At 51.8% G+C, this 26,969-nt stretch overlaps 1 protein-coding gene across 1 annotated transcript in view; it reads left to right on the forward strand.

Moving 5' to 3' along the window:
- The window catches only part of tnksb (tankyrase, TRF1-interacting ankyrin-related ADP-ribose polymerase b), a 53,904-nt gene that overhangs the window by 19,904 nt on the left and 7,031 nt on the right, over nt 1-26,969 (forward strand). Inside the window, 17 exon segments of the mRNA XM_064297360.1 lie at nt 8,804-8,840; nt 10,360-10,435; nt 18,635-18,729; nt 18,955-19,021; nt 19,537-19,723; nt 20,204-20,325; nt 20,527-20,618; nt 20,783-20,793; nt 20,796-20,860; nt 21,137-21,308; nt 21,774-21,853; nt 22,256-22,401; nt 22,484-22,649; nt 22,806-23,025; nt 23,869-23,978; nt 25,750-25,938; nt 26,476-26,728. Of these exon segments, the coding sequence (XP_064153430.1) occupies nt 8,804-8,840; nt 10,360-10,435; nt 18,635-18,729; nt 18,955-19,021; nt 19,537-19,723; nt 20,204-20,325; nt 20,527-20,618; nt 20,783-20,793; nt 20,796-20,860; nt 21,137-21,308; nt 21,774-21,853; nt 22,256-22,401; nt 22,484-22,649; nt 22,806-23,025; nt 23,869-23,978; nt 25,750-25,938; nt 26,476-26,728 (2,088 nt within the window).

The following is a 26,969-nucleotide window of genomic DNA, read 5'->3' on the forward strand; positions in this document are numbered from 1 at the left end:
GGAGCCCATGCGATGATGCGCGTATTTGAAGGTTTCGAGTAGAATTGTCGGTTCGAATACTCGGTCTGGCATGACTTTTGTGCCCTTGAACAGTAAAGTAGTCTATTTAAATGCAGCCTCTATACTCTGAGCTGGATAAAGCGGAGGGCTAAAGTGCATCGCATTTTCAGCCAGCATCCTGGAGAGCTGCTGATAAGCATAACCCGCCCCCCCCCCCCCCCTTCGGGTGTTTGTCACACATTCATGCTCTATTCTCTTGGTCAGGGCGCTTGATGAGAACACTCATTCACGTAGGGAAAGTAACTCAGGGTTAATATCGGTTAATACCAGTTAATACACACAGAGCTCGCGCACAGTAACTGCGTTAATATCGGTTAATATACACGAAGCTCGCGCTGATCATGCTACCTTTACCCGCCGCGGAGGCAGCGGTAATTGCGTTTGCTCTTCAACATTCTGTGGGGGAGAGAATCCGTTCAAATTGGCGGGAGTGACGGGAATGTGTTTTTTTTTCTTCTCGTAATTATTCTTCCCTTGTGCCGGATGTGTGGGCATAAGGTTAACTGTGCCATGTCATAAAGCTTGCGAGCCTGGCTTTCTGATTGTGGCTCCTCTTCAGTCCTACACTGAACTTCACGGGTTCCACCGAGTTTCAGAAAGGAAATGAGTGTCTGATTCGATGACGTGCTCGGTTTAAAAGTACTGTGCTTCTGATGCCTGTTTTATTTTTGGCTGAATTAAGGGGACTCCATGATCCAGGTGTTAAAATGTGATGGGTTTTATGCGGTCGCAGTGACCCGGGCTGTCCTAAACCCGGGTGGAGATGACGAGGTGTGCACTGTCACATGATCTGCAGAACGCACTGGTGCAGCCCGAGGGAAATGACAGATATAAATGGAAACGAGCGCTGAGCGCTGAGCGTAGCCGCGGTGGCTAGCCGTGCCCTGGGAATGGCTGTGGGGAATGACTGTGGGGAATGGCTGTGGGGAATGGCTGTGGGGAATAGCTGTGTGGGAATGGCTGTGGGGAATGGCTGTGTGGAATGACTGTGGGGAATGGCTGTGGGGAATGGCTGTGGGCGGGGCTACTGAGCGAGTTCAGGCACGACCGGCACCTCCGGGGCGTTAGCGATGACGTTTAGATGAAAATAAGGGATCGCGTGTGGTAGCGTTAAGCGTTTGGAGGCGGGAGATTAATGAAGGCTCCGCGGTGTTTGCGGTCAGTAATGAAGTTTGGGTATCGATTGCAGCCGCTCAGTCCACTCTGGGGCTCTTGTGCGATTTCTCAGTTTTTACTGAGAGTAAGATGAAGTGAGATCTACCTCGGAGACAGGCTGGGGTTCGTCCCGGTGCGTTTGTTTTGCTTTAGTTTTTTACACAGGCCCCTTTGTGGTAAAGCCAGACTCCTTTCTGCTTGGTGTTCCGGGGCCTTCTGCTTCTCCAGACAGAATCTCGCTAGAGGACTGGGTGTCTTGACTGTTTCCCAAAACTCTACAGTGTCAGCTGGAGCCACGTAAAGGACAACAACATAGATGAATTGATGAACAAATAAATAAGTGGATTTTTTTGTGTGTGGGGGGGAAACACACCTGTTCGAGAAGTGAACCCAGTGAAAGCATTCAGTTGGCCAACCTCAGGTTCTAAGCGCTTGGCATGTCCCAGATGAGCTCTTTCCTCAGGTGTTATTTCGTCCTGGAGCATTCCGAGATGAAGTTGCTGTGGACGAGAGGCGCTTGATGGACAGTAAGAGTCTGAGCTCCAGTCAGTTCTGTTTTATTGAGCGGTTCTGAGCTCCAGCTCAGTGTGTGTTTACTGTAGCTTTGACATTTTGTCATAATCGAGGGGCAAGAAATGGTCACAGAAATAAGCTGCCAGTTGCCGGCGGGACTTGAGGACTCGAGGGCTGTGAGATGTGGGTTTTTCAGAATGGCGGTTTTTCAGCCTTTCCTAACATTTACTTTCTCAGGAAGTCGAGCTTCCGAGGGCAGAGGGCCTCCGTCTGATTGGTCCTTTTTTCAGCTCCCCTAGTCTCTGCCCGCGCTGGGGGAGAGATTTTATTTCCTTACATAGGAAGTGTTTTTTAAAGATCTCACAGTTTTTCCTTTTATCCCCGATTTTGAACGGCTCGTAGGCCCCTCCTGCCACCGCTGCGTCCGTCCTCAGATCCGTCCCGCGCACGCGTCCCTCGAGCGCCGTCTGTACCGCGGTCCGTCCGCGCGGACGGTCTGAACCATCGGCGGTAAACAGACCAGGGCCGGCAGTCTGAGGGGCTTTGCGCGTTTCTGGAGTGGGAAACGGAGAAAGAGACGCGCTGGCGTCGCGGACGGAGCTGTGAAGATGGCGGTGTAGCGGGGCGCTCTGCGCTCCTGACCTCAGCCCTCTGCAGCAGCGCCACGCTCGCTGACACTTCGCTGTGAATGAGCGGGAGAGGAGTCCGGGAGAAGAGCGCTGAGCACGGCGCTCCTGCTAAACGGGTTATCCCTTTCCCTGCCGTCGGCCCGCCGGGTTCTCACCGTTTAGCCTCTCTGCCCAGAGGAGATAAGAGTCCGGCTCTGTTCCTCCAGAGCAGAACCCGATAGAGCTGTATCAGTACAGACAGCATCCAGCACACCAGCCATCACCGCTGCCCCTGCTGGTGGAGAGCAGTTGGTCGTAACCCAGTGTTAGTGATGCTAAATAAACCAATATTTACAGCCAGATTTGGTATCGGGTTTTAAATTCTGTTAACCTGACGATAGGGGACTTGGAGCACCTCAGACTTTCAGTTAAACCAAACCAGAAGAGAAATCTTAGGCAACGCGTTAAGCCCCTCCCACTGACTGCTCTTCCCTGGGGTAAATGGAGCTTGGCGGCCATCTTGATCAGGCACAGGAAGTGCCTCTACAGGCCCGCCTCCAGTTGTCTGCTTTCACCGGGCTGGCCTCAGACGTTTTCGCCTGAGCGCTTCCGTTCTCCCACGCTGGTCAAACGGGCGAGAGAGAAGGAATGAGCGCTTTGTTTACTGAGCTCAGTCGGGCTTGTCTTTATTTGGGACGGTGTCTTTCCCAGGGGGATTGTTCACTATGACCCTAATAAGCTCCATTCTTAACTCTCAGTAATGTCTTTGTGTGTCTGGACGTTTTTGCAACAGCATTTATATATTTATTTATTGTTATTTTATTAGTTATTTAATGGGTAAATTCAGTGTCTTCTGATGCGGTCATATAAGGAAGTTGGCTGCGTAGGTCTATTTAAGAGTGTGTGTTTAAGGAGCGAGGACATTGTGGTCTTTAATGTGGGGTGGAACAGTGAAGCATTGATAGAGAGGACCTCAGTAGGCTGCTTCACACTCGTGTTTGGTACCTCTGCTCATCGATCATACGCTTCCTGCGGACAGTCCCAGAAGAGAGAGAGCCTGTTCATGGGAAACTCATGACCAGCCTGAAAAGGGCGAGATGCTATCTCACTGTGTCCCAACGCCGTCTGGTGTCTGGAGCCTATCGCCCTGAGCCAGCCCTGGGCCAGCCCTGCGTCTGTCTGATCAGAGACGTCCGTTCAGTGAACACGCGTATTCCAGCTACGTGAATAACCTGCAGAGCCGTTTCTCATTGGACGACTGGCAAATGAGAAACATCTGAAAAGGCATGTCTTCAGTTAGAGTGGGAAAGAAACTCCCTTTACTCTGAATGCAGTGTTGCAAAGTAAAAATATGAGTTGAGCAGTAGTTTGGACGATGTCGTCAGACTCGGGAGCCTCGTCCATCGATCAGAGGGAGCTGAGCCGTTGCCGTTTTGTTAATTAACGCGCAGGAATTCAGAAGATCAACCTTTTACATCGCGCTCCGGGTGAGTGATTTAAATCAGACGAGTCCAGTGTGTGTTTGTGTGTTTTACGCTTTCGTTACTGTGAAGTTTTGTCTCGCTCAGTCAGTGTGAAAAGTGAATGTGTGTTTAATTAAACGTCGCTCCTTGGGGCACTAGTGTAACATTAGAACTTAGCCTATTGTACGCACGTAGATTCACTTTCCACTAAATCCTCTTTGGCTGTGTTTGTTCAGCCCACTTTATCAGAGCCCAGAGATCCAGCGGGCCCTTGGTGTTTGACTTCAGTTTGAAGATCAGGACGCCGCGATCGCCTCGCTCCTGTTTTTGTTTGCTTGTTCTCTCTGAAAATCTCTTCATTTTTTAATGTAAGGAGAGGCATAATAGAAATGGGAATGTGAAAGGAATAGATGTACTTGCAGCAGAAGTCCCTGCTTGCGGAGGGGTGCGTGTTTTTAAAGGAATCACCGCCTGTTCTCTGTCGGGTCATGGGCTCCCATCGTTCCCCCAGGCCGGCTTTAATCTTCCCACGAACATCGACAAAAACATGGAGCGCACGGCTTCTCTTGTGATTTAAAAACACCCCCAGGAACGCATCCAAGTCGGAATGTTTTCTCGTTGGGCTGCTATGCCCAATTTTGGTCCGTTTCGCATTTTCTTTCTCGTTTCGCCGGATTACCGCTAATCGCCGTGGGTAACGGTCCCACGCGATGTCCTCTTTGCGGTTAGCAGGTGTGTTCATTCCCCTCAGTATCCTTCCTCTGAATTGGCATTTTTCTCAGGTTGGCCTCCTTCTCCAGAAAGGGAGTTTATTTCTGCTGACAGAGTGCCGTTCAGGACCGGAGTGAAGGGGGCTTGTTTTGCGGAGGGGGGCCGTCACATAAGCCATCATTAATGCCAGTTAATCACCTGAGCGCTTGCTGTTCAGAAGCCTCTTGTGTGTGCAGGACGGGGGGTGGCAACGTTAGCACATGGTTTCTGCTGCTCTGTTTCGGAAGGGAGTGCAGGCATGTCTCTGATTCTGCTGCTCTGTTTCTGAAGGGAGTGCAGGCATGTCTCTGATTCTGCTGCTCTGTTTCTGAAGGGAGTGCAGGCATGTCTCTGATCACAAGCTGCAAAGCTCACCTGTGGGCAGTGAGCTCCATGCGTGCTTCATAAACCCTCCAGAGTCGCCTGTCAGTTTAGATTGGCCCAGCATCTGCATGAATGTCATTCAGAACGGATTGTGTGCTGCCGGCTCAGTGCTGCTCTCAGCTCTGCTCAGCTGTGAGGACAGTTCTGATTAGCATCTCAGCCTGTTTTTAAAAAGCTAATTACAGCCAGGGTCCCAGTGCAGGAACTTGAGCTATTTCTGCTCCACAGAACGACGGCTCAGTGTAGCCTGCTCCCCCCAACCATGCCCCCCCCCCCCAAACAATACACTTCCCAATGTTGCATGGATTATTGCAGTTTTAACAGCTTGTATATCAAGGTTCACGGTGTTTGGGGAAAAAAAGAATTAGATCATTGTGAATCAGTGCGTGGAGCTGTGCCCTTGGGGCTCCACAGCGCCCCCCTGTGGTGGAGTCCTGCACTGCGCCAGCAGGAGGCTGAGGGGGTCTGGCGTTGCATGCTGTGGTGTGGCAGTTAGGGGCCTCATTCCCCCACGCTGGTCCTGCACACGCTCATTTCCCACATGCTCATTTCCCCACGCTGGTCCTGCACACGCTCATTCCCCCACGCTGGTCCTGCACACGCTCATTTCCCACATGCTCATTTCCCCACGCTGGTCCTGCACACGCAGCACACACAAATTCCATCGAGGCTCTTAATAAATCTGACAGACAGCTATGTGCCGTTAGGCCTGAGGGAACAAATAAGCTGGTGACATTTCTTAAAAACGTCTTTAAGAAAGTTGTTTTCATAACAAATTACTGTGCAAATTGGTGTTTTTCTTGCCTGCATAGCTAATTTTGCGTTCTGCGAAGCTTTGTAATACGGTGCTTAAAGAGGGGAGATTTGTGAACTGCAAGTGTGGAAAGAACTTGATGTAATTGGGAGTGTAATATTCAGACCCCTGTGATGTTTAAAGCAGTTTTCTTCTCTGATTTTTCGCCTTGCTGCTTTTCAGATATTATAGTCTGATTTGCTTTCCCCCCTTTAAGGTGATGCTGTCATTGTGCAGTCTAAGTTTGATATAATTTCAAACTTTAGTGGCAAAATCATGAAAGAATTCTGAGGTTTAGACTAATGGGCAGGGAGCCTGGCAGGAGGTCTGTGGGCTTCTGCCGAGCTTTAGCCAGGTGAGTCACCTCAGGTTTTCCTGCAAACTCCCGCAAACTCCCGCCCATACAAACGAGCTCTCAGCTGCAGGAGAGCGTCCCGGGCTCCTGGGGGCGCTGCCTGCTCACAGGCGACTGCTGCTGACATGTCAACAGGGCTTCGAAAGGAAGAAGAAGAAAGGAATGGGGGGTTATGGAAATTGTAGTTTTGGATTTCGGCGCTTTCCCGATGCGTGGGAAAGCGAGGAGGGGGGGGGCAAGGGGGGAGGGGGGGCAGGGAAGCAGCCAGACTAAAGGGTGGATCTGTGAAGAGCTTACGCTCCAGATGGGAGATTAAAGAGGATCTTCCATGTTTGCAGCGGCTAATTTGCCAACTGGAAGCGATTAATGAGTAGGAGGAAAATAACGGGCCGCATTTTGAAAGGTCTCCTGGCACACACACGCGCACACGCACACACGCACACACACACACACACACACACACACACACACACACACGCACACACACACGCACACACACACATACGCGCACACACACGCACGCACGCACGCACACACACACACAGCACATCCTGTTGTGTCTGCTGCACCTGATCTGCACCTTGAGCAGGTGATTTATTCAGGGGTCCAGGCTCTGATCTGTACTGCTCACTCAGGAACATGAGGAAGCCCTTCTGTGTGTTTGGGGCTCTTGGCAAGTGACTGACAGACCCAGTAGGACCCAGAAGGCAGAAACTCCAGCGTTCACTTTGTCCAAAAAGTGTGTCAAGCCTTGAAACATGTGAAACATAACATTTCACAGGGCTAATTCAGGGCAATTTAGTGTCCTGCTTTGCTGTGCTTTGTGTAAAACGATGTTTAGCAAATTATTATAATGGTATTGCTCAGTTTTATTTATTTATTTCATTCGAGGGGATTAAACACATCTATGCAAATGATGAATAGGGATTTAAAAAATGTAAATCCTGTTCTTGCTTTCTGGTTTGGTTTTTGAAGCGATTTCCTCTAGCTGTCAGTGGCTGTTGTTGTAATAACAGTTGTTTTTTTTGTTTTTTTTTTAATTCCCATCTGACTTGGACAGTTGCTTTTAGCAGAAGCGTTCGGTGCGGATGCGCTTGCGGCTGTGATTGGGCCTGCCGTTCGGTGCGGATGCGCTGGCGGCTGTGATTGGGCCTGCAGCCAGTCAGGCGTTGTGTAACCGTCCGGCTTTCGGGTCTGGCTGAGCCCGAGTAGCGGAGCGCCGTGCTACCGCTCGTCAGACTGAGACGCGTGTTCTGGGTTACAGCGCACACTGACACACTGGTGACTAATGCACACTGACACACTGGTGACTAACGCACACTGACACACTGGTGACTAACGCACACTGACACACTGGTGACTAACGCACACTGACACACTGGTGACTAACGCACACTGACACACACACTGACACACTGGTGACTAACGCACACTGACACACTGGTGACTAACGCACACTGACACACTGGTGACTAACGCACACTGACACACTGGTGACCAACGCACACTGACACACTGGTGACCAACGCACACTGACACACTGGTGACTAACGCACACTGACACGCACACTGACACACTGGTGACTAGCGCACACTGACACACTGGTGACTAACGCACGCTGACACACTGGTGACTAACGCACACTGACACACTGGTGACCTAACGCACACTGACACACTGGTGACCAACGCACACTGACACACTGGTGACTAAGCACTAACGCACACTGACACACTGGTGACTACGCACACTGACACACTGGTGACTAGCACACTGCACACTGTGACTAACGCACACTGACACACTGGTGACTAACGCACACTGACACACTGGTGACTAACGCACACTGACACACTGGTGACTAACGCACACTGACACACTGGTGACTAACGCACACTGACACACTGGTGACTAACGCACACTGACACACTGGTGACTAACGCACACTGACACACTGGTGACTAACGCACACTGACACACTGGTGACTAACGCACACTGACACACTGGTGACACACAGGCAGTGACAGTCCTCTCTGTTCCACACCAGTTTAATCTTCCATGTACACAGGCTCAGAATCTGTGATGGGCTTTCCTGAAGGCTGGAGATGAATGTTACCCTGTGCTCTAGTAATTGCTTGAGTATTGTATTCCTCTTGTATTCCGGTGAATTAAAGTTGTATTAAGTTTATTGATATTTCAGTTTTGGCGTATATTTTGGATTGGCCCGGGCAGTTGTTGGTGTGCAGGCCATTTCAAATGTTTTTAGCAACTGCAGTACCAGAGGTTAACTTCTCATTTAATCTCTTCTGCTCCTAGCCCCCCCCGACCCCCCCACTTGAATATTTACCGATTTCCCCCATCGAGCAGAGTCACTGGGCTGAGGAGATGAGGGGGAGGGAAGGGGGGAGGTCTGAAATGTTTTCTTTTATGCTTGGTTGTCATAGCAACCGTTCCGGGAACACGCACCTACACGAGCGTGAGAGCGCACGCACCCCAGGAAGAGGAGAGCGGGGGGATCTGGGGGGGGCGGCACTGGCAGGGAGCCTTCTGCACTCAGGGGTGTTCTTACGTGCATGTGTGTGCGCGCAACTGTGTGTGTGTGTGCGTATGTGTGTGTGGGCTGTGGAGCTGCGAGTTCAGTTCTAGTGCTGATAGGGTTTTCCTGTAGCTGCTGTGTCTCTGTCTCCCTCATTCTGACAGCATGCTTTTCTGCCTCCCAGGTGAATACAAGAAGGACGATCTCCTCGAGGCTGCACGGTGAGTACTCGCTCTCTTTCTCTCCCCTTCATCCCTCCATCATTCTCTATCTCTTCTTTTTCTCTCTCCATCTTCTCCACGCCCATCAACTGGCCCCATAAATGAGTCTAAAGCTCATTTAACAGCTGCAGACCCACTCAGAGGCATCGCATAGACGTTTCTCTGGCTTTACTCCACACACTGGGGCAGGGAGGCTTCTCCTGGGCAAGAGGAGGGTCAGAGAAGGAGGAGAGTCAGAGGAGGAGGAGGGTCAGAGGAGGAGGAGAGTCAGAGGAGGAGGAGGGTCAGAGAAGGAGGTGGAGGTGGGTCAGACGAGGAGGTGCTCATGCCAGAACACTTCGCTCCTGCAGACAGTGGCATTCCAAACCCGGGGCTATAATTCATGGACAGATAAACAGCCGTTTTCAGGCCTTCTGGTGCTCAGTGGTCTGTAGGCCTGGACAATTAAGTGAATTCAGTGATATAGTAGAAAATATTGACTGATTTTATGTGAATTCCGTTAGAATTGTAGGCTAATTAAAAGTGAATAATGACCTGAAAGTTTTCTCCGATAGGCTGTCAGGCTTCAGTAGGCTGATGGGCTGCAGACCTTGTTCAATACACATTTTATTTCGCTATTCTGGAAAAACGGAAGACATAAAAATAGACAAAGCGCGGCTGCATCTTAGAAATCATGGCCTGCGTAAGACTGCAGCACATCAGGCTTACGCCTGCAGTTCTGTGTGTGCTGCGCACGCAAAGGGGATGGGGGGGAGGGCGGTAAATTACGAGGCATTGTGGGAAATAAACACGCTAAATGAAGTTAACCGTGCGGCCCTGCCCCTGGGAAAGGGCGCCCTCTTTAGGGCAGGAAGGAACTGCCCCACCCCCAGGGTGGAGCATCAGGGTTCTCTCAGGCCACATCTGTATTCCTGCGTCATGCTTATTCCAGCTGTGTCACGCTCACGTGCGTGTGTATTACAACAGGCTCACTCCGGAGATTTCACCGGGAGGCTGAATACGGCTTTGTGTGGTTAGATGGACTCCTTTCTCTGTTGAGGAGCTTGATTATTGTGCCTGGTCTGGTTTGGTTTGACTTTGGAAACACGACTCAATTCATAGCCTCCCTCTCTCCCTCCCTCTCTCTCTCACTCTGTCTCTCTCTCTCTCTGTCTCTCACTGTCTCTCTCTTCCTCTCCCTCTCTCTGTCTCTCACAATCTCTCTATTCCTCACTCTCCCTCCCTCTCTCTCTCTCGCTGTCTCTCTCTTCCTCACTCTCACACTTGTGACTAATGTACTGAGTCTCACACTTTGTTCTGTTGTTTCTAAAATATTATCTTGCTTCAGGAGTTCAGTGCTCTCAATTTTTTCGCAAGTTTATAATCTTTCTGTGAGAAGCTGTTCTGTGGCTGTGTGTCTCCCTCTCCCTCCTGTGGCTGATTGAGTGAGAGGGGTGCTCTGTTCTGTTTTGCCCTGTCCTGTCCTGTCCTGTCCCGTCCTGTCCCGTCCTGTCCTTTATAAAATTTTGTCTTGCTGCAGGAGCGGCAATGAAGAGAAGCTCATGGCTCTGCTCACTCCTTTAAACGTCAACTGTCACGCCAGCGACGGACGCAAGGTAAGACACTGGCGGCACACCTTCACAGTGTCCTCAGCCTTCACAGTGTAGCCTTCACAGCGTCCTCAGCCTTCACAGTGTAGCCTTCACAGTGTCCCTAGCCTTCACAGTATAGCCTTCACAGCGTCCTCAGCCTTCACAGTATAGCCTTCACAGCGTCCTCAGCCTTCACAGTGTACCCTTCACAGTGTCCTCAGCCTTCACAGTGTAGCCTTCACAGTGTCCCTAGCCTTCACAGTATAGCCTTCACAGCGTCCTCAGCCTTCACAGTGTAGCCTTCACAGTGTCCCTAGCCTTCACAGTATAGCCTTCAGCGTCCCTCAGCCTTCACAGTATAGCCTTCTCAGCTGTCCTCAGCCTTCACAGTTACCCTTCACAGTGTCCTCAGCCTTCAAGTGTAGCCTCAGCGACTCTCAGCTTTCGCAGTGTCCCAGCCTTACCAGTGTATGCCACCTTCACAGTGTCCTCAGCCTTCACAGTGTAGCCTTCACAGTGTCCTTAGCCTTCACAGTATAGCCTTCACAGCGTCCTCAGCCTTCACAGTGTAGCCTTCACAGTGTCCTCAGCCTTCACAGTGTAGCCTTCACAGTGTCCCTAGCCTTCACAGTGTAGCCTTCACAGCGTCCTCAACCTTCACAGTGTCCTCAGCCTTCACAGTGTAGCCTTCACAGTGTCCTCAGCCTTCACAGTGTCCTCAGCCTTCACAGTGTAGCCTTCACAGTGTCCACCCATCCCTACATCACTGTCAGCCCGTAGGACACCAGCGTTACAGCCTTCACAGTATCCACAGCATAGCCTTCACAGTGTTCGCCCTGCCCCTGCATCACCACAGGCCTGTAGTTGCTGATGCCCCTGCCTCTGTTGTTCCTCTTAATATTCGATCCCCGATTCTCTGGCTCCGGTTTTGAAATGGTGCCATATTTCTGTATGCCAGGACTGTTGCCCAAACCTGCAGTGTGTTGATGGGCAGCAGAGATTGTGTTGTGTTTGATTTTTCCATTCCCATTCAGAACATTCACAAAAAACACTGACGCAAGATGAGGAGAATGCGTTCTTCGTCACTGAAGATGTCTCAGTATCTCACAAGCAGAGTTGACAATTCTGAAAAACCAAGATAAATTTGGTGGTGATACAGCAGTTTATCAAACTTATCGATGTTTGAGAAAGGAACATTTTCTAATACATTTCATGGGGCACTGTTAGGGCCAAGGATGAAGTTCAGGAACGTTAATCATAATTATGACCTATCGTTTGTTTATTTGGTCCATGCTTTCCTTAGTGAAAATTGAGCTGATAAACAGCAAACAGTCAGCACACCGCACTTTGGCGGCCATATTGGAATTTGCAAACGAAAGGTTTCTGTCGCAAAGTTCAAAACTTCCGCATTTAGAATTTCAGTGAGACTACACACTAACGCTGGAAAACAAGTGGCTCGTTAAACTCAGATGAACACACACTGGCTCAACTGTTTCAGAGTCCTTGAAGGGGGAAGAAAACTGCTGAGATTTTCAAAATATTTTTAGCTTCTTAAAGCACTCTTTCTAGAATGAGCGTGCCACATTAACTGAAACAAATTAGAGGTGGCATTATTTTTAGATGATTCACAAACTGCACAGCTCTGTATCTTGCTGTACATGCACGTGTGCAAAAAGCATTTCTATAATTGATTTTAGCATCAAACCACTTGGCCAGTTAATTACAAAATAGCCGCTCGTTAGGTTTTTATGACATTAACATTAATAGACTTCTATAATTCTGATTTTGTAAGTGTGTGTGTGCGTGTGTGTCTGTGTGTGTGTGTGTCTGTGTGTGTGTGTGTCTGCGTGCGTGTGTGTGTGTGTGCGCGTGTGTGTGTGTGTGTGCGTGTGTGTGTGTGTGCGTGTGTGTGTGTGTCTGCGTGCGTGTGTGCGTGTGTGTGTGTGTGTGTGTCTGTGTGTCTGCGTGCGTGCGTGCGTGCGTTTGTGAGCGTGTGTGTGTGTGTCTGGGCCCTTCTTATGGACAGGCTTTAGTGCGCTCGTATTGGATCAGTGGAGCGTTATTGTTAAAGTGCTGTCTCTCGTTAACTCCCCTCTTCACCCCTAAATCGCCATGGACGCGATGACAGAGTAACTGGCTAAACGTCCGTCCGTCGCTCGGGAAACGGCGTGAACGAGAGCGTCCGCGTTCGCCTGTGTGAGGGTCTGTCTCAGTGAAAGCCCCGGGCGTCAGGCTGTATGAGGGTCTGTCTCAGTGAAAGCCCCGGGGTCAGTCTGTATGAGAGTCTGTCTCAGTGAAAGCCCCGGGGTCAGTCTGTATGAGGGTCTGTCTCAGTGAAAGCCCCGGGGTCAGTCTGTATGAGGTCTGTCTCAGTGAAAGCCCCGGGGTCAGTCTGTATGAGGGTCTGTCTCAGTGAAAGCCCGGGGTCAGTCTGTTGAGGGTCTGTCTCAGTGAAAGCCCCGGGCGTCAGTCTGTATGAGGGTCTGTCTCAGTGAAAGCCCCGGGGTCAGTCTGTATGAGGGTCTGTCTCAGTGAAAGCCCCGGGGTCAGTCTGTATGAGGGTCTGTCTCAGTGAAAGCCCCGGGGTCAGTCTGTATGAGGGTCTGTCTCAGTGAAAGCCCCGGGGTCAGTCTGTATGAGGGTCTGTCTCAGTGAAAGCCCCGGGGTCAGTCTGTATGAGGGTCTGTCTCAGTGAAAGCCCCGGGGTCAGTCTGTGTGAGGGTCTGTCTCAGTGAAAGCCCCGGGGTCAGTCTGTATGAGGGTCTGTCTCAGTGAAAGCCCGGGGTCAGTCTGTATGAGGGTCTGTCTCAGTGAAAGCCCGGGGTCAGTCTGTATGAGGGTCTGTCTCAGTGAAAGCCCCGGGGTCAGTCTGTATGAGGTCTGTCTCAGTGAAAGCCCGGGGTCAGTCTGTATGAGGGTCTGTCTCAGTGAAAGCCCGGGGTCAGTCTGTATGAGGGTCTGTCTCAGTGAAAGCCCCGGGGTCAGTCTGTATGAGGGTCTGTCTCAGTGAAAGCCCCGGGGTCAGTCTGTATGAGGGTCTGTCTCAGTGAAAGCCCCGGGGTCAGTCTGCGTGAGGGTCTGTCTCCGTTTGCTTTGAAGCCTTTAGAGGCCGTCGGCTGCGTAGTAAGAGGCTCCCTCTCAGCGGAGCCGTGAATACAAATCAGACGCAGCGTCTGCTTTACCGCACAGCTCAGAGGCCTTACGCCCTGCTGCAGAGGGGCAGTAGGGGCAGGTCCTGTGAGAGGGGGCAGGTACTGTGGGAGGGGGCAGTAGGGGCAGGTCCTGTGGGAGGGGGCAGTAGGGGCAGGTCCTGTGAGAGGGGGCAGTAGGGGCAGGTCCTGTGAGAGGGGGCAGGTACTGTGAGAGGGGGGATTATGGGCAGGTCCTGTGGGAGGGGGCAGTAGGGGCAGGTCCTGTGAGAGGGGGCATTAGTGTAAGGATCTTTATATACATAATTGTAAGATTTCAATTAATTGATAAACAGGCTCGATCGTTGTTCTCGTTATAAAACTCTTAATCCTGGGCCATTTTCCATTTTGTTTTTGTCATTTGGAATGAATAGCAGCGGTTTTCTTTTTGTCAGCTCAAACTGCTCTGGAAATTTACAAGCAAATAGCTTTAACAGAATAATACTCTCAGTTGGGTCTAAGGCTTTGGGTATAAATTTGGCTCCGTGGGAACAGTTTTTTTGTTTTTCAGGTTATTCAAATAAGCGATGTGAACACGCGTGTGCGTCTGTGCAAACAGGAAGGAGTAGCTTAGCGTGTGTTGCAGTGCTAGCCTGGGTGAGCAGGAAGGGTGTGGGCTCACAGTCACCGTTTATGACTCTGAGTGCATTATGTATGCGTTTCATTATGAACACGTTATGGGTCAGCAATGCTGTGCACGCTTTATCACACCGGGGGGGTTCAGTAAATGGTTATAAATGGCCGATGCTGCACAGTGAACAGAACCGTGAGAGATGGCAGACCTGTGAAGCCGTTGAGACTGAGTGAGTCATTGCACCGACCCAGTCAGCTGGTGAGGGTGTGTGTGAGTGTGAGTGTGAGTGTGAGTGTGAGTGTGAGTGTGAGTGTGAGTGTGAGTGTGTGCGTGTGCGTGTGCGTGTGCGTGTGCGTGTGCGTGTGCGTGTGCGTGTGCGTGTGCGTGTGCGTGTGCGTGTGCGTGTGCGTGTGCGTGTGAGTGTGCGTGTGCGTGTGCTGTGGTGGAGCGCTGAGCTCGTGTGTGTGTGTGTGCGTGCGTGTGTGCGTGCGTGCGTGTGAGCTCGTTGGGAGCGCAGGGTCTTCCTGCTGAGACGTGGTTATAGCACGCTCCGCCGCCATGGCAACGGAGGGCAGCCAGCGATCGCTGTTGGCATGGTTACTGGTTACCGTTATGATTTGTAAAAAATGAAGGACAGGAATGGATAGATGGGAAGAGAGAGAGGAAAGGTGTGGGGCAGATGGGAGGGAACAGTGGAATTTGGTCGCGCGGTAAGAAAGCGCTCTTTAAAACGCGTCTTTGCCCCCCCCCCCCGCGCCTGTCCCCCGCCTGCCCAGCTGAGGGGACAGTATGCCGAGCGTGAGCCTCATTTATACTCTCTGCATGTCCTCCCAGCCTTCGGGTTTGATTCAGCCTTTATCGGGAGTGCATTGATTCGCTCTTTTGTTGCTTTTGAAAAGGTAAACAAAAAATGAGCTGGTGCTCTGATAGGTGGCATGGGGGGGGGGGTTAACTCACTGAGAAAGCCCGCCCACTCTCAGCAGGACATATTTAAAGGTCATGCGAAAAAATAATAATAATAAACAAAACAAAAATTTAAAAAAAGCATGGACCTAAATGTATGGAAAGAAACTTAATAAAAAATAGTTTGCATTTACAGATGACCAGGAGTTTTCCAGAATGGCCTGGTCACAGAGCAAGATTCCCTCCTGATGTAAAATATTTTGTTGGTTGGTAATGTTTGCTGTCAGAAAGAAAGATGGGACATCAGGGCTGGGGAGGGACGGGCGAAATTACACCAGCTGTACACTGCAGGAGATTCAGACACCCTCCAGTTACACACACACACACACACACACACACTTTCTCTCAAACATATACACACACGCACACTCTCTCAAACATACACACACACACACACACACACTCTCTCAAACATATACACACACACACACACACACACACACACTCTCTCTCAAACATATACAGACATACACACACACACACGGGCACACAGACACACGCACTCACAAATACATAGACATACACAGACACACATACACACAAATACACAGACTCGCACGCAGGCACAATTTCTGAAATTTGATTAAGAATCACACAGTTTTTTTTCCCCCTCCACCGTTCAGTAAAGTGTTGGAAGAGAGGACCTGTGGCTTTGTCCAGAAACAGCGATGACCAATGGGCTGAGACTGCCTGACCGCCTGACTGTAGCATCTGTAAACAAACAGCCCTGCTGTGTGTTTCCATAGCGCCCAAGCACTCCCCGACTCTGCCGTTCTGCTAACACTGCGGCCCCCCCAGCCCCCCTGCCCCCCAGCCCCCCTGCCCCCCAGCCCCCCAGCCCCCCAGCCCTGAACTGGGGATCTCTCCTCCCAGCCTGCAGCCAATACCGCTGCCCCATATATAACACTGTGTATGAGGGGGGGGGTTACTTAGTCCTGTGCCCTCCCCCACAAGACTGCTTCCATTTTCTTTAGTCATCTTTAAACTTTGTTTTACAGAGAATTGATTTCTTAAATTCTGGTGCAGTGTGATGTGTCTTCATAGGATCAGCTGAAATCTGTGGAAAGATACTGTTGTTGAGATAATAACATGATGCTATCATTTTTATCATTTTTGTTTTGTTGTTTTTTTCTGGCAACATTGTCTATCAGTCGACATCCCAAAAAATGCTGGTAAGTTTGTTTTAATAAAAGCTCTTAGATTTATGCACTATTGTGATTTTTTTCTCTTTCATTTAATTAAAAAAAAAAATTAATTTTCATCTTTTATTTACCCAAGCTGGCTCTGAATTTTTTTTTGTTTTTGTTTTTTTAATGCACATTATGGACCTGGGTCTTTTGCTTTTTTAAATGCACATTATGGACCTGGGTCTTTTGCTTTTTTTAATGCACATTATGGACCTGGGTCTTTTGCTGGTCACATTTCACCAATGGGCCCCCTCCTGTTTGCACTGGGTGGGGGTGGGGGGGTGCCTTCCCTCCCGAGAGGAGCTCCAAATTTCACACTGCCTGCTGTTAATACTGCCCCCCCATGCTCCTCTGCTCTGTACCCCCTAACCCCCCTGAAGCCCCTCCCCCTGCCCCCTGTAGCCCCTCCCCCCAGTCTAAGGCTTGAGCCTTTCCTCTCCTTGATTATTTCTTTTCTTCTATCATCAGATGCATGCACCAAATAAAAGCCTGTTTTTTTGCATCGTGCTGAGTTTGTCGGACGAAATGTTTGCGGGTTTGCCTTGCAGTTTTCCGTGTCTGCTGAAAACTCCTGACCTGTTCCGTTAGACGGGTGGTCCTGGCACATAAATAACGCAGGGAGAAAAAAAACCCGAAAGCGGATCATCTGTGGAATGTGCCATGCTCTCGTCTGGCTGTTTGAGAGGGGCTGCCCCCCCCTCCCCATTCTCACCCGCACACGATGATCCGAGCACGCCTCCCGGAGTTTGCACCCTGGTTTTAATGTCCCACACGGGGCTGGTTCTGAGTGCCATGCCGTACCCCCCTCTTATTCTGACTCTAGTGCACGATGCTGAATCCCCCTGTGTGTGCGCATTGTGAGTGTTTTTCTTTGCTAATGCTGCTTATCTGTGTCTTAATCAGGACTGCGGGGCTCTGGTGCCCTGGTGCTTTTGTTTTTTAACATCCACGCTTTGATGCCCAGAACGCACAGTACGATTCGCCGACAATAGCAGCAGATGCAGCGCACCTGTGCGTACCTGTCACGCGAGTGGAATCCGTTGCAAGTCTCTATTTGTGGAATTCTAGGATTCGCTGTTGTCGTACCACACGAGTTTGAAACCATCATATTTGTGGCGTGCATCGCAACCTGAGGACGTGATTATGAAGCTTCGCGGGGCCGAAAATGACACTGCACGTCACATGACCACGTCACATGACTCCGCACAGCTTAGGCTAATAAAGCACACTGCGTCGGTTTCTGTTCAGTGTTCAGTTTTCTGGTGCCGGCGTATTCTCGCTGTTATGTCTCTCGCTCCTGAGTGTGTTCTGGTTCTGTGGGTCCGTAGAAAGGGAGTGTCAAGGTGAAGTCGCTTAATGTGCTTTTGCGAATGAAACAAATGACACCTTGTTGAACTGAATCGCAGTTGATCTCATGTAGACCTCGGTAGACCTAACACTTCCCAAATTAAGCAGCATTACCCTGCATCCGCATGGGTTTCAGAAATAAACGTGGCAGTCGGTGCAGCTGCTAGTCGAGAGTCATACTGTGTGTTCTAGGCTTTAATTACGTTTCGCTTTTCCAAGAGGGCCGTCTTAATGAGCTAAACCTGCCGCTGTTCTTCTTCTGGAAAACTTCACCCCGCCCTCTTCCCCTATATCAATACTGAAAACCCTGCCATACCTTTCTGTGGCCATGATCCCAGTTTTGAAGCTCCTCAGACTTGGAGCAGGTTGGTCTAAGAAGGAAAAGTGTTTGTCTGATTTGAGATACAGGCTTCTGTTGGTATTATTTATGTATCATTGAGGTGGACTATTTTGATTAGCAGTTAATTTTCATGAGAAGACATTGGCGTAGTTCACAACATGGACACGTTCTTGCATGGAGTCTGGCACTCCTCAGCTTTCAAACAAAATGCATGTACGCTTTTTTCTTTAATTTGTGGCCAGGAGAGGAGTTGACTCTTCAGTGAGCAGGGATCTGACTCTTAGAGCAGTTTTGAAGTTTATGTGACACTGTGAGGTGTCTGCAGGTCACTGGGGGAGGGACTAAGCAGCCTGCTGGTTGAGGAGAGCGTAAGTCCTACCCCAATGGGAGGGACAGATTCAGAGACGGCCAATGAATACGAATCCAGGAATAGCGAAGGGCACAGACTCCTGATTCGTTGCCTGTTTTAACCTATCACAACGGAGCGAGCTGCTTGCTTTCGCTTCAGATGGGCTGGTCCTGCCCAGCATGGTTGTGCCCCCTAGAGGTCAGTGGGTGTGGTGTGGGGTCGTTCTGTGGCCAGGGACCCAATGAGCAGGCTTCCCTCTCCCCCCTCTGTTCCAGTCCACGCCCCTGCACCTGGCGGCCGGGTACAACCGCGTCCGAATCGTCCAGCTGCTGCTGCAGCACGGAGCCGACGTCCACGCCAAGGACAAAGGGTAGGGCCTCTCTCTGAGGGTGTGTGTGTGTGTGTGTGTGTGTGTGTGTGAGTGAGCGTGTGTGTGTGTGTGTGTGTGTGTGTGTGTGTGTGTGTGTGTGTGAGCGTGTGTGTGCAAGTAGAACCCAAATGAAGAAGAAGCCAGTGAACATGTACTCTTTAACAGCCTAGCTCTCGCTCTTAACATTAACCCCCCCCCCCCCCGTGTGCCCCCTCTCTCCTGCAGCGGCCTGGTCCCTCTGCACAACGCCTGCTCCTACGGGCACTATGAGGTCACTGAGCTGCTGCTCAAGGTAAGAGCCCGGCCTGGCAGCTGAGCTAACGTGCGTTTCACAGCCTCACCGAGACTCTGTTCTCTGTCTGACACCTCAGCCCTCTCATCTCGGCTTCCTGGGCACTGGCACTACAGCAGAGCTCGACACGTTTTTAGCTTGTTGAGTTTTACTCTCACCTTGACCTGTAGACACGTCTCCATTCCAAAATGTTGGCATCTCTTCCAGTTACTATCAGATTTTTCTCTTGTCCCGCCCCTCCTGTGGGAACAGACGCACACCTGTATATATAGTCTGTTGTGAGAGTAGTGTTTTGATTGGTCACACAGTAAACAGTGTGTATATATAGTCTGTTGTAAGAGTAGTGTTTTGATTTGTCACACAGTAAACAGTGTGTATATATAGTCTGTTGTGAGAGTAGTGTTTTGATTGGTCGCACAGTGAACAGTGTGTAAATTAGGCTGTTGTGCGGTCAGTGATTGGACGCAGACGTGGCGGGGGCGGTGCCTCACGTGTCTCTCTGTCGCCCCCTGCAGCACGGCGCCTGCGTTAACGCCATGGACCTGTGGCAGTTCACTCCGCTGCACGAGGCAGCGTCTAAGAACCGGGTGGAGGTGTGCTCGCTGCTCCTGAGCCACGGGGCCGACCCCACCCTCGCCAACTGCCACGGCAAGAGTGCGGTGGACATGGCCCCCACCCCCGAGCTCAAAGAGCGGCTCACCTGTGAGTACCCCCCCCCCCCCCCCACACCCGCCGGATACGGCCCCACCCACCCGAATGAGCCCCCAACCCCCCCACCCGCCTGGATACGGCCCCCAACCCCCCACCCGCCCGGATACGGCCCCAACCCCCCGCACCCGCCCGGATACGGCCCCCAACCCCCCATACCCGCCCGGATACGGCCCCCAACCCCCCCACCCGCCCGGATACGGCCCCCAACCCCCAACCCGCCCGGATACGGCCCCCACCCGCCCCGAATGAGCCCCCAACCCCCCCCCGCCGGAACCCCCCAGTGCGAAATGGCCCCCCCAGAGCCTCGTGGTTTTAATGGTTTTTGGTGTTGAACGGAGCGGGTTAAGCTTGCCTCCTTGGCCAGCTGAGAGAGCCTCTCAGAAACCTCCATGACGGGTCCTGCACTGCTTAGAGCTGCTCGTTCTCCGGAAGGTTCCGCTGTCCTGACTCCTCCCCCTTTTACACCTGCAGATGAGTTCAAAGGTCACACTTTGCTCCAGGCGGCTCGGGAGGCGGACGTGGCGAAGGTGAAGAAGACCCTCGCTCTGGAGATCATCAACTTCAAGCACCCGCAGTCCCATGAGACAGCGCTGGTGAGTCTTTCAGGCCCCAATCTCCCGGCCTCTTACCCCCACCTCTTACTGCAGGCCTAAACCTGACTACAGAGCTACTGTCCTGTAGGTTTTCACTGTTTTTTCTGTCTGTCTGTGTGTCTGTCTGTGTGTCTGTCTGTCTGTCTGTGTGTCTGTCTGTCTGTCTGTGTGTCTGTCTGTGTGTGTGTCTGTGTGTCGCAGCACTGCGCCGTCGCCTCTCCGCACCCCAAACGCAAGCAGGTCACCGAGCTGCTGCTGCGCAAGGGAGCCAACGCCAACGAGAAGAACAAAGAGTGAGTACCCCCCCCCAACCCCCCCCTCCCCCCTTATAGTTACACCCCCCCCCTTATCGTTACACCCCCCAACCCCCCCCCTTATCGTTACACCCCCCACCCCGTTCGCGTTTCAGCAGCAAGCAGAGCTAATGTCTGCCTCTCCCCCCCCCCCATTCCTGCAGCTTCATGACCCCCTGCACGTGGTCGCGGAGAGAGCCCACAACGACGTCATGGAAGCGCTGCAGAAGCACGGGGCCAAGGTGAGGCGTCATCACTGCGCGACGTGAGCGTGATATCATCACTGAGCGACGGTCCTGTATTGCTGTTTGCTTGTTTTTCATCCACTGGCACGCTTCAGGTGTAGCCGTGTTGTTGTCACTAGAAATTGTTGGGGTGAGCGGGCGCACCCTCGCGCCTCCCCCTCCCCCTCCCCACCGCTGCAGGTAAACCCTCACCCCCCTCCCCCACCGCTGCAGGTAACCCCCCCCCCCCCCCCACCGCTGCAGGTAAACCCTCACCCTTCCCCTCCCCCGCAGGTGAACGCGCTGGACACGCTGGGGCAGACGGCGCTCCACAGGGCCGCTCTGGCGGGGCACCTGCAGACCTGCAGGCTGCTGCTGAGCCACGGGGCCGACCCCGCCATCGTGTCCCTGCAGGGCTTCACCCCCGCACAGATGGGCAACGAGGCCGTGCAGCAGATCCTCAACGGTACCGAGCGTGTGTGTGTGTGTGTGTGTGTGTGTGTGTGCGTGCCCGTGTCCGTGTCCGTGTGCGTATGTGTGCTTACTGGGGATAGCACTGAATGCTGTTCTGTTCACAGAAACATTGTCAGGTTTAGTTCCGTGCCAGGTCCAACAAAACTGCTGCTGTGTTGGTTCTGACGGAGAATAAATCCAGTAAAAATATTTTAGGCACCACAAGCGTTTCTACAGGTGCCAGAGCAGACCCTTTCAGTTGTCGGGTCATTCAATTAAAAACTCGAATGTGGAGTATTCTTTGAATTTATCTACGCTTCCCCCGAAAATTTCATTTCTTTTTGCATTTTTGTATCTCTCAATAATGAAAACTGTGAGAGGAATGTTCTGGCCTGACCCTCTTTGAGAAAAGGCCAGTATGTAATCTGGAACATAACCGCTCTGGGCAGCAGTGAGATTCACCTTCTTCCCTTTTCAGAAAACATTCCGGTGCACAACTCCGACGTGGACTACCGGCTTCTGGAAGCAGCCAAAGCCGGAGACCTGGACACTGTGAAGGTGAGCGCTGTGCCTCAGGCCATTAAATGGATGTGAGCAGGCCGTTAGATGGATGTGAGCAGGGTGAGGTGGATGTGAGTGTGGTTAGAGGGATGTGAGCAGGTCGTTAGAAGGATGTGAGCAGGGTTAGATGTATATGAGCAGGGTTAGAGGGATGTGAGCAGGATTAGAGGGATGTGAGCAGGTTTAGATGGATGTGAGCAGGTTTAGAGGGATGTGAGCAGGCTGTTAGATGGATGTGAGCAGGTTTAGAGGGATGTGAGCAGGCTGTTAGATGGATATGAGCAGGGTTAGAGGGATGTGAGCAGGTTTAGATGGATGTGAGCAGGGTTAGAGGGATGTGAGCAGGGAATGTGGCTGTTCTGCGCTGCGTCCTGCTCACATCCCGCTCTGCTCCCGCAGCAGCTCTGCTCCCCTCAGAATGTGAACTGCCGGGACCTGGAGGGCCGCCACTCCACCCCGCTGCACTTCGCCGCCGGCTACAACCGCGTGGCCGTGGTGGAGTACCTGCTGCACCACGGCGCCGACGTCCACGCCAAGGACAAGGGGTACGTCACCTACACCAAATGTGAACGACAATAAGGTGTGTTTGACCCCTACGCTGACCCCTGTGCCCCCTCCCCCCCGCAGCGGCCTGGTCCCCCTGCACAACGCCTGCTCCTACGGGCACTACGAGGTGGCCGAGCTGCTGGTCCGGCACGGGGCGTCGGTCAACGTGGCCGACCTGTGGAAGTTCACCCCTCTGCACGAGGCCGCTGCCAAGGGCAAATACGAGATCTGCAAGCTGCTGCTGAAGGTAGCCCCCCCCACCCCCCCCCCCCCGGTTATCCCGCTAAATACAGAGTCCCGCCCCCTCCCTGCTCAGGCCCAGAGGCCTTTTCAGACTCCTGAGAAACGTCCATACGAGTCTCCCCCACCCCCCTGAGGTCTCTCTCCCCCCCCCCCCCCCCAGCACGGGGCGGACCCCACCAAGAAGAACCGTGACGGGAACACGCCGCTGGACATGGTGAAGGAGGGCGACACGGACATCCAGGACCTGCTGCGGGGCGACGCCGCCCTGCTGGACGCGGCGAAGAAGGGCTGCCTGGCCCGCGTGCAGAAGCTCTGCTGCCCCGACAACATCAACTGCAGGGACACGCAGGGGCGCAACTCTACCCCCCTGCACCTGGCAGGTGTGTAACTCCTCCAGTCCCGACCAGGGGAACGGGCCTTGGATGCGATTCGTGTGAAACTGTAGCAGCGGTTTCCTGTCCTGGGAAGATGGCGCCGGCTTGCGTTTCCATGGCGCCGAGTCTCACAGCGTGTTTTTAAGGATCATCTTTATGCTAATGCAGGCGCTGATATCGGCCCTGTTAATTAGCCGAGCTCAGGGTTGTATTTCCTCAGGTCCTAGTTGTGCCATGACGGTTATAATCCTTTAATTAAACACCACAAAAACTCTCAACTGATTAGAGAGCTTCACACAAGCTCTTAATTAAATTTGGAGTAAATAATTGCATTGAATATGTCTTAGCAGTTTTCATGCAAGAGGAAAAGTTTGACAAAAGTTTTAAGGCACAATGTTTTGAATACTGATGATTAATAAAATGATCATAATATATTAACAATTATACCAGGGAACACGATGCAGCTTCTGTTCGGTTTTAAAAATGAATTTGTTCTCGCCTACAGTGAAAGCCGACGACTCTGTGTGTTATTCAGAATCCAGATAAACTTTCTGATTATCAGTGTTAACGGTCACAGTTTGATGACATTGCATTAACATTGCTGCTCATTTGACCTTTAAACCTGACGGTCCAGCTCTGCACCTTGGAGGAAGTCATTGGCATGGCTGTGCAGTTCAGTGGCACATTATCACACATTTTTAGAACTCGAATAAGAAAAGTGTGAAAAATATGGTCAGAAATAGTTTGACCCTTTTCAGAAGGCCAGGGCTGGTATAGCCTGCCCGCCATCGGACAGCAGACTGGAGGAGCAGCGTAATTACTTTAACCCCATCTTTTACTCTTCTACAGCTGGCTACAACAATCTGGAGGTGGCGGAGTACCTGCTGGAACACGGGGCAGATGTGAATGCGCAGGACAAGGGGGGGCTCATCCCCCTCCACAACGCTGCTTCCTATGGGGTGAGTACAACGGGCGGCGTGCACCAGGGGCCTGACCGTGGGTCCAGACAGAATTCAACACCCTGGCGCTCCAGGGAGATGGATAAGCAAACACTCACCGCTTTAACCGCTGTGGACATAGATGGGAACATAGACTGAAATTTTACCCAAGAAAGGTCCAGGCAGCCACACCCTTTTTTATTTATTGAACCATAAGACGTTAACGGGTTTAGGAGATCTAGTCATTCATCAGTGTCATGTATTGTAACGTTTATTTTTCTGTGGAGAAACACCCCTTTTTTTCAAGCCAAAGCTGTCTTTTTTTCTTTTTATCCACTAGAGTGAAATTGCTCAGTTCATAATACACATCAGAGAGGGAGAGATTTTAAGAGCTGGGAAGTTCAGGGGTCAGGAAGTAAAAGTCCTGCCATGTGTTTATTCCACCCATGAACTCAACCAGCTGATTTCAGTAATGAGTTCCACCTCTGCAGCTGTGTTCACAGTTAAATGGGAAGAGGAAGAGTTTTCCGTGTTTCGTGGAAAATCGGAAGGCTAATTAACAGCCTGGACATGCCCCCTGTTTCAGCCGCGTCCTCATTACAGACCACAGCAGCCCTCTCTCTGGGCTCGCTCGCGGGACAAACGGGCGGGGGGGCAGGGGGGGTGCCGGGGGGTGCCGACATCTGTCCAGTTATGTAAGGACCGGGATTCGGTCCTGGGGTAGCTGGCTCCGTGCGGTTCTGTTGATCCGGCATTGCGGGGCGGGGGGGCGCAGTGTTGCCATGGAAACTGGCAGGATGTGTCATGGCCGACCCAGACGTCCCCGGGCTGATTGGGCTGCGGATCAGCAGCGGCGTTTGGATGCCCGTGATTGGCCGAGCCCTCCGCTCAGGCGCGGCCCGGCTGCGTAATGAGCACGCCTCGTTTTAGCAGCCAAACGAGGCTCCGCTGATCAGCCTCAGAGCTGGAGATCAGCCCAGGACAGAGCAGGGAGGGCATCGTCCTCACACTGGGATGCTCATGCACTGCCTGCATCGTCCTCACACAGGGATGCTAATGCACTGCCTGCATCGTCCTCACACAGGGATGCTAATGCACTGCCTGCATCGTCCTCACACAGGGATGCTAATGCACTGCCTGCATCGTCCTGACACTGGGATGCTAATGCACTGCCTGCATCGTCCTCACACAGGGATGCTAATGCACTGCCTGCATCGTCCTCACACAGGGATGCTAATGCACTGCCTGCATGGTCCTCACACAGGGATGCTAATGCACTGCCTGCATCGTCCTCACACAGGGATGCTAATGCACTGCCTGCATCGTCCTCACACAGGGATGCTAACGCACTGCCTGCATCATCCTCACACAGGGATGCTAATGCACTGCCTGCATCATTTCAGCACAAACTCATTCACCAGGGAGGCAATGATGTCATGATGTGATATCGACATTCTGTTCATCTCCTTTTAGTTTATTTTTGTAACGTTTTTTTTGCTACCTTTTTTTGAAAAAAATTTATTTGGAATTTTACTTTGGTTATGCGGAAGGGGTTTGTAGAGGAGATTCCTTGACATGCTTGTCCGTTTATGTGATGATTTTATGTAACGGTATAATGATGTTATAATAATAATTGGCGTGTGACTGAAGTAAAGACTATAAGAGTGTGAGGAGATTATGGGTTAAATCTGACATGCACAGGTCAACGCTCTGTGCATAGCAGTGATTGTGACGATGCAGAACTGTTTCCTGTGGGACGTTAATATTAATGAGGCCTTTGCCCCGCCCCCAGCACGTGGACATCGCGGCGCTGCTCATAAAGTACAGCACGTGTGTGAACGCCACGGACAAGTGGGCCTTCACCCCGCTGCACGAGGCGGCGCAGAAGGGGCGCACCCAGCTGTGCGCCCTCCTGCTGGCGCACGGCGCCGACCCCACCATGAAGAACCAGGAGGGCCAGACGCCGCTGGACCTGGCCACGGTACGCCGCCGCGCCTGAGAATTTCGCACGAGAAGGAAAAGCTGTTTACTTTGTCTTTTTAACAAGAATGAGTAGATTTTACTTGCCAGTATGTTTTCCCGGCTGATGCCTGTCACTTTCACAGATACATGAGATTTTTATTATTTTATCTATGTTGACCGTCTATGTGTAGTATTTGCTGCTGTGCCTAGCTCTAAGCTGAGTTGAGCATTCTGTGCAGATTCTTATATGTGCTGAAATTGTGACCTGTTGGCCAAAGCCCTTGAAGTGAAGATAAGTGAAGTATGATATCTTGGCTTAACACTTTGCAGAGTCTGTATTTTAGAATGTTTTTCCTCAATTCTTATTCGCTGTTCTAGAACTCTGTTGCCTTCTGTTACATCACCAGCAGTGATTGTGACATCAGCGTCAGAATGTTCAGCTAAGAACAGACGCTTGTGTTTGTGCACCTTAATGGGTTGAGAGTCTGGTTCGTAGCTGCAGAGGTGAGAGGTGCGGGGGGGAGGAAGTGTAAACGCCTGGCTCTCCCTGTCGCAGGCTGATGACATCAGAGCGCTGCTGATGGACGCCATGCCCCCGGACGCCCTGCCCAGCTGCCTGAAGCCGCAGGCCACGGTGGTGAGCGCCGCGGGGGTCAGCGCCGCCGTCATCTCGCCCGCCTCCACGCCGTCCTGCCTGTCCGCCGCCAGCAGCGTGGACAACCTGGCGGGGCCCCTGGCCGAGCTGGGCGGGGCCGGGCCCTCGGGGGCCGCCGACGGGGCCACGGGCTCCGACAGGAAGGAGGGAGAGAGTGAGTGTCGTCAGAAGCGCGTTTGGGGCCTTCCTTTTCACAGTGCTGATCAAAGGGGTCGCTCACCTCCTGGGGTTTGTTTAAGGTTTCAGGTGCCCCAGACGGTTTCTGTGTGACATGAAGTAACCTATGTTTCAGATTTCTGACTACCTGCCAGCTTTACATGAGCTGCTATTGGGGCATTTTGGGGGTTCACGGTTTAAACTAAGAAAATTACAGTGAAGTTATATCCTGAAAATTT

The sequence above is a fragment of the Anguilla rostrata genome, chromosome 10 (genome assembly GCF_018555375.3).
Source record: "Anguilla rostrata isolate EN2019 chromosome 10, ASM1855537v3, whole genome shotgun sequence".
Lineage (NCBI taxonomy): Eukaryota > Metazoa > Chordata > Actinopteri > Anguilliformes > Anguillidae > Anguilla > Anguilla rostrata.